This window comes from Dendrobium catenatum, unplaced genomic scaffold, assembly GCF_001605985.2.
Source record: "Dendrobium catenatum unplaced genomic scaffold, ASM160598v2 fragScaff_scaffold_670, whole genome shotgun sequence".
Lineage (NCBI taxonomy): Eukaryota > Viridiplantae > Streptophyta > Magnoliopsida > Asparagales > Orchidaceae > Dendrobium > Dendrobium catenatum.
In genome coordinates this window covers 1,289,678-1,307,394 of record NW_021319132.1, presented here as the reverse complement: position 1 = coordinate 1,307,394, position 17,717 = coordinate 1,289,678, and the positions used below count along the sequence as shown (strand labels likewise).

The following is a 17,717-nucleotide window of genomic DNA, read 5'->3' as shown; positions in this document are numbered from 1 at the left end:
AGGGGAGAGTTGTTTTTTAACTGCAAAATGTAATAAAATTTCTTGTCTAGAGATCGTACTGTACGATTGTAATTCGTACCGTAGAATCCAAGCTATGTGGACGATTCTGTGAATAGATCGTACTGTACGAATGTATTCGTAATGTACGATATGTTCAGATCCAAAACTCTAGCCGTAGTTTAGTTTAAGTGATTTTACGCCGTTCGTACTGTACGAAACATGTTTCGTACTGTACGATCTATATTTAAATATCTTACTTAAATTAACCCGTGATTAGTGCATGAAATCCAGGCCTAATTAAATTTTGAACATGTACGGTACGAACCAGATCGTACCATACGAATGAGCAGAGATGGAATCTCTCTCTTCCCCCTGTGTGTGTGCATGATTGCTCTTACTCTTATGCATTTTTGGCCAGACTCAATAAAATAAATAGAAAAATACAATGTTTGACTCATACTCCTAATCTACCTGGTCTTGAGTCTTCTTTTCGTCCTGAGTCACTTGTGATCTTCCTGAAATGTTAGTACTCAAGGACAATAGCAAATAAAATAATATTCAATGAATAGTTGTTCCAAAACACTAATTATTTGGCATCATCAAAATCTCAAACTCGGGGTCATGGGTTGCAACAGTTGCTTGTGACTAAGGCTAGATGAGGGTCGACAAAGGATTTGGGCTCTCGGCTTGCGAGAATGAGGCTAAGAGATAAATGGGGATTTGCGGCTAGAACGGAGGGGAGGTCGGAGAGATATCGGGCTACAGACGGGCAAAGGGTTTCGACCCTTGTTTTGCTATAAGGGACGGTCAGCCTTGATCAGGGTTCACAAATAGGATGAGGTCCCGAGTTGGCTTCGGCAAAGGGGAGATCGAACAAGGAGGAGATGGAGAAGGCTTGGTTGCTTGTTGTTAAGGTTGGCAAGGGGGTGTCAGGCTACAGACGGGCAAAGGGTTTTGTCCCTGGTTTTGTTATAAGGGATGGTTGGCCTTGGTAGAGGAGGACTAGGTTGGAGGCAGCTTGGAGGCTTCACAAGGGTGGAGGTTAGCGGAAGAAGGGATAAGATGGCTTGCGGTCTGCGGCTTCAGTGAGTTCTGATAGGTAGGAAGAGTTCAATGTATGCTGGAGTTCGGTCTGGAGGTTATGTTCGGCTACAATACGAGATGGATCGAGAGGGACCTTCCGAATGGAAGAGAGGCGTCGGTCTGGAGCTCTCTCATGGGAGGGGAAGAAATGTCTCAATGCTCTACTTCAGTCCTCATTTTATCCACACAAATGGAGCAGTTGAGCAGGATTTATGCAGGAATCGCGTGAGCTGAACGCTGTCGGCGCTAAATAGTGTCAGGTACGCAGGATTTCTTGCGAATTTTTAGGAATTCGGGTTGAGATTTGAGCTGGGCTTTGGTTCTTATCCTCAGGTTAATTCCTTAACACCTAAGGAACTTGATTATTATAAGGTTAAAGACAATATTGCCTGTTTTTTTGCGTAGCTATCTTTTTAAAAAAGAATTCTCTTATTTGAGTTATATTAGATACAATTTAACGAAGCTTCAATAATAATTCTGAGTCCAAGGGTTTTATTTATTCTTAGTCTCTTTTGTTGTTTTAGCTTTATTGCCTTATTTCTTTTCAGGATTTATAAGTTTTTTCTAATTTGTCTTACTTATCCATTTTGTAATTTTTTTAACTGTTCATTTTTTAAAGCTTATGGACATATTTGTCCATAAGTTTTTCAAATAAATAAATAAATTTTTTTTGCATTAGTTGAATCCAGAATAGGCCCTACCAATATCATATGATATTCCATTAATGAATCTGTACCGCGACTTTCTCCATCGCCCCGGATACCGCAGCCCAAGCTCTCCCAATCACAGAAGCGAAAACATAGGAGGAAACTAAGGAATCAGCATCGAAATAGCCACACATATAGGGTAAACAGGGAAACAGAGAGGCAAGAATGGTTGGAATTTTTGCTGATCAAAAATAAAAAGAAGGAATCTTTATGTCTGGCTTTGTCCTCATCTTCTCTCCTCCTCAACAATTTGGTTCATTGAGATATCGATTTGGACAACGTTCTCTCATATTGCACCGATTTCCTTTGCTTCCTATTCCATAGGGTTTCTCTTCGTTTCCAGATTTTGAATCGTAAACCCCTTCCGGATCATCTCCTGTGCTTTCGCTGTTGATGAATCTTATCCTCGTCGGGTCTGTTTCGGATGCGAGGAAACCTTGCGATTTTCTTGGTCATCACAAGCTTCCCGTGTTCCCACCTTTCCACAGGGGACTTTTCCGTTTCTGTCTCTCCCGAGATCGATGGGATAAGGAGTTTGCGAAATTACAAGCCGGTTGATTAGGTTCTGCCGGCTCTCTTTCCTTTGCTGTTGTTTGTTTTCGGCAGGGTTTTTTTCTCGTTTGTTGGATATGGGACCTTCACAGGGGTCGACGCTGACGCCGACGACGTCGGCGACGGCGGCGGCGGCGGATGTCGACATCCGATTGTTAGATGTGCTGCCGGTTTACGTCAAGGAGCTTATTGCCGGAGGCGCCGCTGGAGCGTTCTCGAAAACGGCCGTGGCTCCTCTTGAGCGGATTAAGATTCTCTTGCAGGTTGGAATGTTTTGTCTTGCAATTTTTTTTCATCATGTTTGGCATAACGTTGGTTGGATTATTGTTCGATCTCTTTTTAAATTCTTATTTGAATTGATAGACGAGAACCGAGGAGTTCAAATCTCTTGGGATTTTGCGATCTATGAAGAAACTGAAGCAGCATGAGGGTGTATTCGGGTTCTACAAGTGCGTCATAAGTGACTGAGTTTTTCTCTTTCCATAAATTTTCTATTGTTTGATGGTTTTTATTTTAATTTGTTCTAGAGGAAATGGAGCGAGTGTGCTACGAATAGTGCCTTATGCGGCATTACACTTCATGACTTACGAACAGTACCGGTGTTTAATTCTAAATAATTTCTCATCATTGGGCACTGGACCTTTCATTGATCTTTTGGCTGGCTCAGCGGCCGGAGGGACTGCTGTGTTATGTACTTATCCATTGGATTTGACTCGGACTAAACTGGCTTATCAGGTAATTTATCAGTTCATCTATGATGCTTCAATAACTTGCAAAATGTTCCTTGATTGTCTTTTTCAAGCATTCTTTCACGATACTTCAAGGAAATTTGCCAACACATCAATGGATTAAGATCATGATGGTCAGCAAATAAAGGAAATTATCACACCACAAAATAGTAATTAAAATAATTTATAGCTTGAAAATTAGAATGAGAAGAGAGGAGTAAAAAAATGAGATATTAGACGAATGAATTTTTTCTTTATTTTTGTAAATGTTAAGTTATTCATAAATAGGCAGATAAATAACTATCATGAATATATATATATATATATATGATTTTTTTAAATATAAAATTGACTATAGTAAAAAAAGAAATATTGTTGTCCACTGATTGATGTAGATGGAAATTTGTTGTTTATATATTGCTAGATTATTGTTGATGGAAAGCTGTTATCTATGGATTCAGGATTATAAGATAATTAATAGGGATGTTTTGAATGTAAATATTGATGCTATTAGGATGGCTTTTAATGAATTCCTATTGGATATGAAATAAGAGATAAACACAATAATTTAAGTTAAACTTTATATAGTGGTAGCATATGACATTCATATTTCAAGAAATGAAAATAGTGTTTAATCAATTTATATCTTATGCATATAAGTTGAATAGAAAATAATTGCACAAGGAGAAGATAGGAGAGATAGTTATGCTTTGAAGAGGACATAGCAACTTGCAATGATGACTTTAAGGAGGAGAAGTTAGTAGAAGCAAGTTTAGTTGTAGATTGGTTTTGTTCTAATATTGTTGATGCTGTTTTAGCGACTGATGGAGATAGGTACAAAAAGCAGTGAATTATAGACTTAACATTTTCAAATCACATGTATTCTATTTTGGAGATGTTTTCAATGCTTGAACTAAGTTTTTGCCATTGCTTTTATATGAAAAATGTGCTTTTGTGCAAGACTAGAGATTTTAACGTTCTAAGATTGATGACACAAGTTAGTGTGACTATTTTATTTGCTTGAGTTAACACCATATTCAAGAAATAACATAATATTCTCGGTCAATCTCAATGTTGTTGGATATAGTTCTCCCCTGATGTTAATGCTCTTAAGGTCTATAAAGGTGCTTTGGTTTTTCTGAAGGCAAATGAAGTTAGTGACTGTGAATTGTTGAGTGCAACATTGATTTCTAATATCTTGTATTCAACAACTTTAGTGAAGCACTCTAATTTGGTGAAACAAAGGAGAATTAGCTTTAGGACTATAGAAAATGTTTATGAATAAAGAGTGGTACAAGTTGGGTGAGTGGCTTTTAAAGATTAGTATTATGTTTCTTGATTTGTCACAATACCAATTCATTTAATTATTGTCTTTAAGGTGAGTAGATGACTATTTCAACAACAACATAGTCAACCTACCCGGCATAAATCCAAATTGATTTTGAGAAACATCAGTATCACGCCGCAGCCTATGCTCCATAACTCGACAACACAAAAAATTGATGATATGTGTACAATCAGATGTAGTGATACCACTTCAAAGTACAATATTTGTGCTACATGTCTCTCATTTCAAAGTACAATATTTGTGCTACATGTCTCTCATTTCAAAGTACAATATTTGTGCTACATGGATACCACTTCAAAGTACAATATTTGTGCTACATGTCTCTCATTTCAAAGTACAATATTTGTGCTACATGTCAAACACTGCACTTAGCTCGAGCAACATTTAAGCTTGATAAGATTGCACAGTCCTAAGTCCTTCATTGCTTTTGAAGTTTAGAGTGTGTGGCTTGGAGGAGTCTTAAAAAGAGGACGCGCAACTAAAAAAGAGTGTAGGAGATTACTAAATGTTCTTTTGTTGGGGTTCAAACTATCATCTCAATGAACTAATAAATTCTTAGGAATATTTGTAGTGTGTTATTTTTTGTATTTGTTTAATACTTTTTCTATGTTATATTTTGTAAGTTATTCTATTTTATCTTGTGAAATGTGAACCTCTCTTTTTCTTTGTTGAGTGAGACATACTTGTTAATGGTGAATGGTGCATCGTAGTGCAAACATCCTTGTCGAGTCGTAGCAAATGGCACATGGTATAACGCGCGTAATATTAAACATGACATAAATATAAAAAAATTATTAATAAAAATGCAGCGAAATATAAAAGGATACTGGATTGAAAGATAAACCATCATGATAATGAAAACAATCAAAATGATGCTTAGGTTCAAGTATTCAACGCTTCAACCAATAGTTGAAATTGATGACATAAATAAGAAAAGATTTAGTTAATTTTTTAGAAGCCATTCCTCAAAGTCTGTAAAAATTTTCATAAGCGCATTTTCAACATCATATAGTTTATTAATACTTGTAATCATTTACAACTTCTAATCATTTAACACTTCAAATTCATTAGAAAATTTAATACCGAATAGTTCATATAGTACTTAATTCTAGTTTAGAGAAAACAATATCAAATTCCATAGCCATTGTTTTTATGAACAAAAAGGGGAATAAGAAAATTAAACTGTCATATGAGAATTTAAAAGTAAATTAGTGAAGCATTCAATCAGACCATGATGATACCAAAGAGAAGGAGGTCGAGTGCTCTCATGTTTATCCTGTTCAATTCATAAATTAAAATATACTCCTATCTCTTTGTTTGGCTAACTTATACATATATCTTTCTCCCTCTTTAGTATCTAATCTATTATATAAATCATTAAAAGCTAATGCCTTTGCATCGCATAAATCTAATCTAATTTAAATCAATAAAATTAATAAATAATATATGGGTAATATTAAAATTAATTTAAAACTTGAATAAATTATCTCAAGCTAAGGTGTAATGCGGCCTGCGCTATTGTGCATGGATAGCACAATGCAATGAACCGCGTCATGCTTCATGGTGTGCAGTATTTGGCACTATTAGCATGTATGAGTAAGGATGTGCTCAGATTTGAGAAGAGTTGGTGCGTATTCTTTTATTGTGTACCTTGATTGTGATTTTTTAGTGGATTGGATCTAATCATCGCCTATGGATGTAAGCTTGTTTAAACCAAATCTTGTAAATTTTGATGTTCTCTTTTTATGATACTTGATATTTTTTTGCAATTTTATTGTTCATCATACTTGCTCCTAAGCTGGTACAAGTATTTTAGTGTTTATGTGTGTGCTACTTGTTTATCACTAATTGAGATTAAGGGATAGGCTTCTCGAACCAATTACCCTAGATAATGGGTCACACAAGGGTACCCGCAAACTTTAGGTTTCTACAAGTGGATTTTCTAGAGTTTTAAGAAAATGAAGACGTCAAAATCAATTAACAAGGGTTTTAATTTTATAGGGATATAATGATCCCTGATACTAAACTAGGTTAATGCATAAAATTGAAATAGAGAGTTGCTAATTGTAGTTTCTTATATGCTAATTTATAGGATTAAGAATATGGATAACTAAATTCAATTTAAACATTATCTAATTGGATAAGTATGCTTGAAAAAATGTCTTATACTAAAAAAAGAAGCAATTAACTCTAAAATCTTGGCACGAAATGTGGGATTAACTTTCCAATGAAGCAAAATTTCATACAGAGCAATTTGTATTTTTAAATCTTAAACAAACATTAAAATTTAATATAGCAATTTTTTCCCAAAATTTTAGGAGCTAGTTGTGGAAAGTATTATGAATAATTCTCTTTCCGTACGTTTATTTTTGACGGCCCCTAACTTAGGGGTTATTTAGCTTGTTCCCCTCCATCTAAAACTCTTAATGGCACCAACTGATGCATCATAATCTGTGTTTATATTCAAGAATGATAGCCTTCCATAGATTCTTAGGCTTGTTTGTTCACTGTGGGAAGTATTGTAGATTAGATCTTAAAAAATGTGACAGAGATCCTTTCAGATCACTTCATGTGGTTTGGATGTGTACGACAAAGTGTAGAGATTGATTAATATGATGGGTAGATAACATTAGAGTAGTGATTGATTAATATGACATATATAAATTTGATGTTGAAGAAATAGAAAGAAAAAAGTTAGACTAAAGGAAACACGTAGAAGGGCTTGCACAAAAAGGGTTTGTACATAATGGGTTTGTCATTTCATGCAATACTTAGTAGGAATAAATGAAGAATAAAAAGTGATGAAGCTAGCAACAAATACTTGGGATAAATACTTGTATAGTAAGTTATGGAGCTACAAAATTCTAGAAGAGAAAATACATGAATAGAATAGAATGTACGTTGTATTCAGAAATTTTGTTCTTTAGAATGAAATAGAAATTTTCTTCTCATTAGGCTTAAACAAGAATTCAATACTTTTTATAAGTTTTGTTCTAATATGTATTTTTTGGTGTGTTTGCTGCTATGTTGTCTTCATGATCTTTGAACTTCAATAAAACTGCTTGGAGCCTTCTCAGCTTTTTTAATCATTTGATTAAAAGACCTTATGATTTCATCTCTGCCATTATCATACCGCACGTGTCATTAAATTTTAGGCGTTTGTTTTATTCAAGTTTTAGCTGGTACTCTTTATCTTTGATAATAGTATACTAGGCTACTTGAAATTCTGTCGTGCACTCTAGGTAATTCATGTCATCTAGTCTATACTTGCTCTTATATACATGTGACATTTAGTACCAAAATGGAAATGCCATCTTTATGATCACCCCATGTCTATTCAAACATCAACCACTTTGGTGCGGTTTTGTAACATTTTTCAAACTTGTGCTTGCTGTTACCTTAACTTACTCTTTCTCTTTAGGTGGCAAACAATGGACAATTTGGCCACGGTTTGAGGCGTCTGCCTCCCCTGCCATATTATACTGGAATAAAAGATGTCTTCTGGAGCGTCTACAAGGAAGGTGGATTGCGGTCCCTATACCGTGGTGTTGGTAAGTCATCATGCTTTATATACATGTGCCAATTTTATATACCATGTGTGAAATAATGGAGATGTTCTCTGTTTTGTTCTATATTTTGTTATGGATGGCTTTTTTTTTTTTTATTGTCTGAGCATTTGTTCAGGGGGTGATTTCATGATATTTTTTAATTTAAAATATTTTGGATTTTATACTGTCAATCAGAATAGGAGAGTTGTGTAATTGACCTTAAATAACTTAGTAAAGGTGTTTGCTTCCTAACCTACCGTCACATGCAGGTCCAACCCTTACTGGCATCTTGCCCTATGCTGGACTAAAATTTTACATATATGAAGAACTCAAGTCCCGCGTTCCTGAAGATTATAAGAACTCAGTTGCTTTGCGCCTCTGTTGTGGTGCTTTAGCAGGCTTATTTGGACAAACTCTTACATATCCATTAGATGTTGTCAGGAGACAGATGCAGGTACATTTCTGTTCGGATGATCCAATATCTGTAGCTCTATGATAAGAAGTTTTTTTATAACCCTTGGTGGGGGAGTTCATCTGATCTTAATTATTTAGGTGAATTACAGATAACCATTATTTTTTATTCATCAAATTTTCAGGTTCAGAGTCAACAACAATTGAATCAAATTAGTGCTCCTCGCATCACAAGCACAATGCAAGGGATCTCCACAATCATTCATGAACAAGGGTGGAGACAATTATTTGCTGGTCTAAGTATTAACTACTTGAAGGTAAGTAAAAAAATTGAAATATTCCACCATGCATGCTTAGGAGTAGAATTTTTTATGCTAAGGTATTTTAGAATTGTTGACCTATAATCTATTGCCAAACAGAAACAAACAAAAGAAATAAAAAAAATGCATAAATCATTACCTATGTCGGATATCCTGGCAAAACGATCGCAAATCCCGCTTTGTTACAGTCGCCCATCCCTCTACAGCGGCGCCGAACTCACGTCCTTTCTCCCGTATGCGAAACTCCTGCTCATTTGCGTCGTTAAAATGGGAGCGAGGTCTCACTTCTCCGGCTGCTCTCCACGCTCGACTCCATACACAACCCAAAGCCTTCGACCTTTCTTCTCCCGCGACACTCCCCACATACAGAGCTTCTTCCATTCGCTCGACTCGAACACCGATTCTCCCTCTGCTTCCACGCTCAGCCCCACCTCTCGTAGCCTTCCTCCTCCCATCAAGCCAAAGCCGTGCCCTGCCTTCCCCAGTCCCGACCCTGACGGGATCTCCCGAGCTCTCCGACCAAAGCCCGATCTATTGCCTGCTTGTGCCGATCTCTTGCACAAGCCGAGAGACACAGAGAGAGGGAGAGAGAGAGCCGAATCTCCCTTACCTCACGTCGATCCCTCTTACGATCCCCTTGCCTGATCCAACCTCTCAGCCGATCCCAAGCAGCTACCGCCTTGTCTCCTCTGCCTTGCCCGAGCCATGACCCCCTCTCTGCTCTTACCCGATATCCCCCTTAGGTATAGGTAATTTGTTTTTATTATTATTAAATTATAATTAATTATTATTATTAGTTAATTATAGTAAATTATAATTATTATAATTAAATATTTAATTATATTTAATTAATTAATAATAATAATTAGTTTTAAATTAAAATAAATTATAATTAATTTAATTGTTATGGTTAATTATTTTTATTAATAATTAACTATAAATTATTAAAATTAATTATTTTAATTTAAATTAATTATTAGTAGTTATAGTTAAATATGATTAATTGTTTTTAAATTATAATTAATTGTTTTTAAATTATAATTGATTATCATTAATTATAATTTAAATAAGGAATGTTGATTTTTTTCTCGTGGCTTGCAACGGGCCGGCAAACCCCCTACGCGCTCACGTAGCGTTGTAGGGAGGGAAACCGGCGCGGCACTTGCGTCGATTTAAGAATCCTTCTTCAATGCTAGCAACGAGCTGGCAAACCCCCTACACGCTCAAGTAGTGTTGTAGGGAGGGAAACCGGTGCGGCGCTTGCGGCGAAGGGGATAAAAAAAAATATTTTCTTTATTTTTATATTAAGTACTCCCGAACGCCCATGTGGTGCAGATGGGGGAAATTTGTGTTTTTCTAACATATGCTTTCTTCTTATAATTTAAAAAAAAAATAAAAAAACACCCTTAAACGCTCACGTAGCGGGCGGGGATAAAAAAATTTATGCGACCGCGGTGTCATTTTTGACACCTACCTGAAGTGCTCACGTAGCGTCGAGGGGAAGGTTGCCTCTTGGTTTTCCCCTAAACGGGGGAGACGTTGGGAGGCTGCCGAAATTTGGATTGAAAATCCAAGGACTTGAACAAAAAATGATCTTGGACTTGGACTTATTTGAACAAAATGAACTTAAAATTCAAGTGAATTTGAAAATATAAGAGAATTTGATTGAACTCAAAAGAATGAATGCAAAGAACTTGTACTTAAGATTGTAATTTGGGACAACTACAAGGATCACTTGAACAAGACATGGACAGCAGAGAACTTCTATAAGACTTGAGTTGGACTCAAGTTGGACTAAAACCTGAATTCAATTGAACACAAATTTGAATTCAAATGAACCTGAACTCATGGACTTAAATGTGAACTCGGCCTAAGATTTGAATAGAAGATTTTGAACTCAAAGAATTGAACCATGACGAACTCAAATGAACATGAGATTTGAATTTGCACATTGAAAAATAATTTGAATTGAACTACAGGGGACTTGAATCATTCTTGGACCGCAGAGAACTAGAGTTTGGACCAAGAGCAAGAGAACTCATAAATAACTACACTTGAGCTTGAACTCAAGTCGAAACATAAGAATTTGAATGAAATGAATCATAAATGATCTAATTTGAAGGGATTATAAGAGACTAAGCTCAAGATATCATGTGATGAACCAGTACTTAGTCCAACATATATTCAAATGAATATCAAATGGATAAATAAGGGATTCATGTATTTCAATTTAGCATGTTCATGAATGATTCATACATCTATCCCAATCAAGCATGTGGGTAATTTGGGATAATTGTAATGATTGCAAGAGCATAAATGCAATGACATACCTACAACCAATAGCATGAAGCTTCACATAAGTGTTAAAAGTCTTCATGCCAGGCAAGGAATGAATATCTGATTTATCACGCATATGCCAAATTTTCTTTAAAGGTAGAACGAACACATAAGCCTCCTACAACTGAAAAGAACTGTTTCGCAACGAATGTGATGATGCCTTGCATTTAATACTTATACATGAGAAAAATCAAGCGAGGATGACAAACATCCTGTGAGTATCTTTAAGGAGATTCCAATAAAAGTATTCAAGAAGACTGGGAGAAGTGCAACATGCAATAAGTGTAGCTTGCTTATGAAGAACTTGAGAAGATTGTAGAGAAGATGCCGAGAACTTTAGTACAATATAATGAATATGGTGATTTGCTAGTTATCATACATGATGATATAGTAGGTCTACAAACAAAGAAGGAAGAATGTGAAAGAGATAACTTCCTTTCAATCAATGACGATTAATTTGCAAATAAATACACAGTACTCTATCTATAAGCAACTACGCCCGATATAATCTATTGGAACGTAATAACTAATGAGTTGTTATGAATACGAAGGATCACAAGTAAAACATAGAGGAATTTATGACAATTAAAGGAATCTACAAGCTATGTAGCAAGGGGAAGTGGGTACAGAAGGATCCTACAGTCAACACTTATCAAAATACAGATGAATGCCTTAGTCTTCTACGATACAAGGTTGATATACAACAAGTGCAATAGTTCTACTATCTAACTTGAAAGAACAAGTAGAAATATTCAATTCCAAAAAGTAACAAAGTCAGAGTTGGTGATATCCTCTGTAGCAGTCGTACACAAAGATGTAGTAATTCGTACCACACTCCTATGAGAATATTGGTGAAAGGATCATAAAAACCAGAAGAAACTACAGTTTGGCTACAAGTGGTTGTAAAAAAAATTATCATGCATACAACATTCCATCTATAGATAATAACAAGCCATCGTAAAAGGTCTGTTGAATGTTCAAAATACCCCCACATATGCACTGTAGCTTGTATACACATAGGTACACTAAAAGGGGTAAAAGCATCTAACACCCGCATGGGTCCCGGCGAGCGTGTTATTGGTACACACGCGACGTCTAGAGATGCTGTGCGAGTTATTAAATTTGAACCCGTTCCTTCTAAGTAGATAAAGGGAGTTGATAGGGTTCAATTACAAAATGCCCCCAAACACTCGCATGGGCCCTGGCGAACATGTTATTGGTACACATGTGACGTCTAAGGATGCTACACGGGTTGATAAGTGAATTCTAGTTCAAACCTGATCCTTCTATACGGATCAATAGGAGTCGACAGGGTTCGAACCTTCAAACAGATACACGGTCATGGCGACGATTGTATTTGTTTTAATACATTCATATTAGGCCTTGAAGGCCTATAACAATGAGAATTCACTAATGAAGGTCCAAAGCCTACGAAACCTGATCCCATATTGTCAAGATGATAGGGTTCAATCAATAAAGGAAAATGACCCTGAACACCCCGATGATGGTCGTGTTGAATGTATATCTCAATCGGAGGGGTTAATTTTAGGCATTTCCAAATGCCTCCCAAAAGTCCACCCGAAAATTCAAAATTTCCAAATTCCATAAAAAAAAAAAAATTGAAATAAATCCATCAAAACACTTAAAGCAAAGCACATCCACTCTCCGCAATAGTCTGTCGGGGTGGACAAATTCAAATTTACTTCAGCTCACAAAGAGCCAAATGCCAAGTCAAAAATATCACTAGGATCCATTCTCAAACAATCTCCTGTCAATAAGGACGTGGTACGTGTCCTCTAACCGACGATTTTGCCGTCAAATGGCACTGCAGGATAAACGGTTATGACCCGGGGCCTTCTGAACCGAGTGGTTTTGCCACCAAAGGGTACCACGAAATACTGGTTATGGACAGCACCAATACGATCCTTAAAAGCATCAAATCCTTGAGATATGTATCAATAGGATATGATTGATAGGGCACAAAGCCCTCTGTTAGCTAAGGTGGATTCAAATTTATCCCCTTAAACAAACATTCACCCCAGGTCTATAACTATAGGAAACCAGAACTCAAATCATAATGTCCTCACAAAATGAGGGCGAAATCTCTGGGTAGTGTCTTATCTACAAACACATCTGCCTTCCAAAATTTACCTAGGAACTTATCAATTAAAACTCCCTTGCCAAATAAAAAGAAAAAGCGGCGGGGAGGCCTGGGCCGAATTTTCGGAGCCCACAAGAATGTCAACTTAACAGTAACTTGCTGTATTATATGAAGGAAATTTCTACCACGTAGTTGTTGTTTGCATTGTTTCTTTCCTTATTTTTCTTCTCCCTCCTTGATTCTTGCCATCAAACCTTCCTGATTACATCTTCATCATGACAATTAGACTTATCCCAACTATTTGGGATTGTCATGAATCTTCCTTTCTCCTTTTATTCATGTTGAATGTTACATAAAATTTTAATTTTAATTTTTTTTTGCAACTGCTTCGTGCATGATTTCTAACCATTTGACCAAAGGTTTATCCTTGCACATTTATCTGCATATTTTTTCTTTTTTACCTTAATTCAGTTTATTCACCTTATTTGTGTTTCTTTTATATTCCATTATATATGCCCTAATAACCAAGTTTCATCTCTAATGCCGTGATATTTTCGCCATGCCTATATATCATCATTTCTAAGTTTATCTTAGTTTAGACATGCATCCATCAAAACATTTTAATTAAGTATCTTAGTGACATCTTTATTGTTCAATTCTCTAATCTTTATAGCATCTAAATTTTGAAGAGGTTCTACAAAATCTTATCTTCAAATCTTTATGATCTTCTCTAATCCCATAAGCTCTTCATCGTTTTAAGTTTCGGTGGTTTCATATCGGTTTTAATTGAGTTTGGATAAAGTTTCAGGTACAACTTACCATTTTTGCCCAACAATCATATACTTTTAGCAAAACTTCACTGAAGCCCTTAAGTAGTCACTAAATTGCTAGAAAAATACTAATTTTTAAAAGACAATGTTAACATTACGGGCTTGCTGTTATATTCCCTAAATGTCAGAAATTAATTTACTTGCATCTATCATATTCTAATATATTTATTTGTGAAAAATTTCTCTTCATATAAATTTAAAGAAGAAAAACCTTCAAAAAAACAAATTTTTTGAAAAGAATAAAATTTGTTTCAGGGTACCTTATACAAATTTATTTAGGATGCACTTCAAATTATTGTTTGAATTTGTTATAAGATTAGTATTAATCTTAAAAATTATTTTGATTATTATGAACCTTTTTATCTTTTCCAAAAAAAAAAAAAAAAAAAAATTTCTCACAACCACCACGTCTAATTTGTCTGATTGTAAATTGCTCCTGTATCGCCAGAATATTTTAGCAGGCAGTAAGAAAATTATAATGAAATAAAATATAATAATAATCTAAGAAAGAAAGTGTGAAATAACAGTCTCAAGATGTATTTTAAAATGTTGCAGGTGATTCCTTCAGTGGCCATCGGTTTTACTGCATACGACATGATGAAGTCAATTCTAGGAGTGCCCCCACGAGAGAACACCGGCGGTGCTTCTACTTCTGCTTCTTCTGCCTGAAATACTATTTTTCCCATATCGCTGTTAACTAATTTTCTCGAGGAAGCAAATTTTCCATCAGTCATGCTATAAAATATTTGATTTTAGCTGAAGCAGTATGGGATACTAATCTAAGACTTGATTAATTAAACCTCATATTTTAGATGCTATTGAGAAGTCTATGGAAATCTTACAGTTTATATATATATATATATATTCTTGAAGAGAACTGAGGCTTTGTTTGTGGTGTTTGATTATTATTTTTTAACTGCGTTTAAAAAACAATTTGTATTAAAATATTATTTGAGCGGAAAGGATACTTGATGTAGGTGACAAGAAGACAAAGAAAACTATGGCTCTAAAGGAAAATGACTCGGATAGTGACAATTCTATAGCGGGGGAGGATGATGATATTGCATTGATGACCCATTAGTTCAAAGTTTTCAAAAGAGGAAGTAAAAATGCCATAAAAAAATGGAACAAAGGTAAAAGTAATAAAAATTTTAAAGCTAATCTAACACAATATGATTTGAATACAAGAAAATAGGACATCTCTAAATAGACTATCCTATTGAGATAGTTGCAACTTAGTTTTTTAATTGTTGATATTCTTGCAACATGTATGTTTTTTATGATTCCAAATATTATTATTTTTAATTAATTATAATTTCTCTTAACATATCTTGGATGTATTATTTTTTTATATGTGTATACTAACATTTCAGAGAAATCATACTCTAATTTGTTGAAGACTTCAAATCAGATCAGTTTAGGATTTATTGTAAATGAAGTATATATTTTTCATTTTATTGAGTCTGAGAGAGTGTGCTTATAATTGAGTAACTATGCACACACACACACCAGAGGAGTGTTTAAAAGTTATAAATTTTTTGAACTGATCGTACAGTACGAAGTTATTTCGTACAGGATGATTTGATTTGTTATTTTCCCCTACGAGTAGTCAAACGAACAGAAAGATATAAAATGTTTCTAAGTATGGATCGTACTGTATGATGTCATCATCATATGTACGCCATCTAGAGTGCGAGTTGAACGGGTCCCTTTTCATCTCAATGAATTTAATATTTTTTCCGAATTGATTCTATCGTACGATGTCATCATCATATGTATGCCGTAAAAAAAAAAATCAATCAAAATTTGTCTTGCAATTTTATATTCCCCTACGAGTAGTTTTTTTTTTCTTGCAATTTTATTTGAGTTCTTTTGATTTCTTTTATTTTATGTTATTATCAAAAAAATCAATCAAAATTTTTTTTCTTACCCATGTTTTTTGAATCTTTCACCTAGTGAGGGGGAGATTAGGAGAAAAGAACATTAAATTGCCCTTCAACAAAAAAATATTTGTCATCATAAAAAAGGGATAGATTGTTGTAATCTAGGATCCCTAGCTTGTGATTTTGATTATAACAAACATTATTGATTGAGATTTTAATTATCCTAGAATATATATTGGATATTATTTTTTATCTATGCATATTAATATTTTAGGTGCAATATACACAGCTCAAGATTACCGAAGACTAAAGTTTGGGTAAAATAGGATGTCAATCACCACTATCTATAACTTTAAATTTCTTATATTTTATATTTTTTTAGTCTAAGGGTGTATGAAAAAATTGATGACCGTGCAAACACACAGGGGATGTGAGGAAAATTTGAGAAGTAATTTTTTTGAGCTAGCCGTATCATATGACTATAATTATATTGTACGATTAGTTATACAAAGAAGAAGGCTAATAGATAATTGAATCATTAATGTTAATCAACTAATCATACAATACGATATAGATTGTACTGTATGATTTGTCTTGATATGAGAACCTTATCCACTATATAAATTAAGTATTTTAAAAAATAAATTTTGAACTAATCATATGGTATGATATTAACCATACTATATGATATTTAAAATCTTACTTAAATTATCCCCCATAATTGGTTAATTAAATCATGGTTATTTAAATGTTGCTAATCATAATGTACAATCTTGATCATACCGTATGATTGATAGAGATGAAATATGATCTTCCAAGAGATTGTACCAGATAAAACCTTAATTTTTGAACTAATCGTATAATATGATATCTATATCATACTATGCAAACTATTGATATTACCCCAACAATATTGTACAATGTGAATCATAATGAATGATCGACATAGATGATTTTTAAACATCCCTATTATCATCCTGTACAAATAGAGAAAGTCTAAACTAGTCGTAATGTACAAAGTTACATTCATATTGTATGATATGTTTGTTAAATATGACCAGTTCGTCTGAAAGACTAGTATCATTATACTAGACATATTGTATTTTTAAACTAATCGTACTATATGACCCCAGATCATACTATATGAATAGAGATTGAGAAATTAAAACATTAATATTTTTAATCGTCCCACAAATTGGGATAATCCGAATACAATTTGTTTCTCCCAAGAAGTTTACAAAATTCTGCAGATTCTCTGCGTTTTCCGAAAATCCGGCAGAGTTCCGGCTTCTTCAGGCGGCAAGAAGAGCTTCGGCGGTGGTCGAGGAGGTGAGGAATCTCCTTTTCCCCTTTCCCCTTCTTCTTCTGCGAATTCCTGGTGTTTCTCGAAAATCCGGCAGAGTTCCGGCATCTTCAGGCGGCAGGAAGAGCTCCGGCGGCGGTGGTCGAGGAGGTGAGGAATCTCCTATTCCCCTTTCTCCTTCTACTACTCTTCTTCTTCTCTCTCCTCACTTGAGTCCCCTTGGTGTAGAATGAGGGCTCTATTTATAATTTTTCTGGAGTGGCATAGCCCGTAAATAGGCGTGAGATCATGGGCGAATTGGGAGTGTTTTGAATGGACGGCCGATATCGAATCCTTTGATCATGCATCGTTCGTTGGGCATTTGAAGGCCTTAATGATGTCGGAATTCAATGATCTTGGACTCGTTGGATTCGTCTTGTCGAGCCGCTCGATTCGAGTACAAGCTCGTCAAAATCGGAGATTGTTTGATAACTCAAATTGCGGTTTGAACCTTCCAACAGCCCTTTGAACCCTTGATTCAGACTCATTTGGGCTCGGATTGGGTTTATCTTGGTGTCGTTGGGTTC

General features: G+C 35.0%; 1 protein-coding gene across 1 annotated transcript; it reads left to right on the top strand.

The window, feature by feature from the left end:
- Positions 1 to 1,830: 1,830 nt before the first annotated feature.
- Positions 1,831 to 14,842, top strand: LOC110094433 (mitochondrial carrier protein CoAc1). Its single transcript, XM_020819668.2, has 7 exons — positions 1,831 to 2,605; positions 2,706 to 2,791; positions 2,870 to 3,077; positions 7,840 to 7,969; positions 8,236 to 8,420; positions 8,563 to 8,694; positions 14,521 to 14,842. The coding sequence occupies exons 1-7, from the start codon at positions 2,420 to 2,422 to the stop codon at positions 14,632 to 14,634; spliced, it is 1,041 nt and encodes a 346-aa protein (XP_020675327.1). The 5' UTR covers positions 1,831 to 2,419; the 3' UTR covers positions 14,635 to 14,842.
- Positions 14,843 to 17,717: the final 2,875 nt, after the last annotated feature.

Coding starts and splice junctions, on each gene's coding strand:
- LOC110094433 (XM_020819668.2), top strand. CDS start 2,420: ATGGGACCTTCACAGGGGTCGACGCTGACGCCGACGACGTCGGCGACG. Junction 2,792..2,869: donor GGTGTATTCGGGTTCTACAA/GTGCGTCATAAG, acceptor AATTTGTTCTAG/AGGAAATGGAGCGAGTGTGC. Junction 7,970..8,235: donor GTCCCTATACCGTGGTGTTG/GTAAGTCATCAT, acceptor CGTCACATGCAG/GTCCAACCCTTACTGGCATC.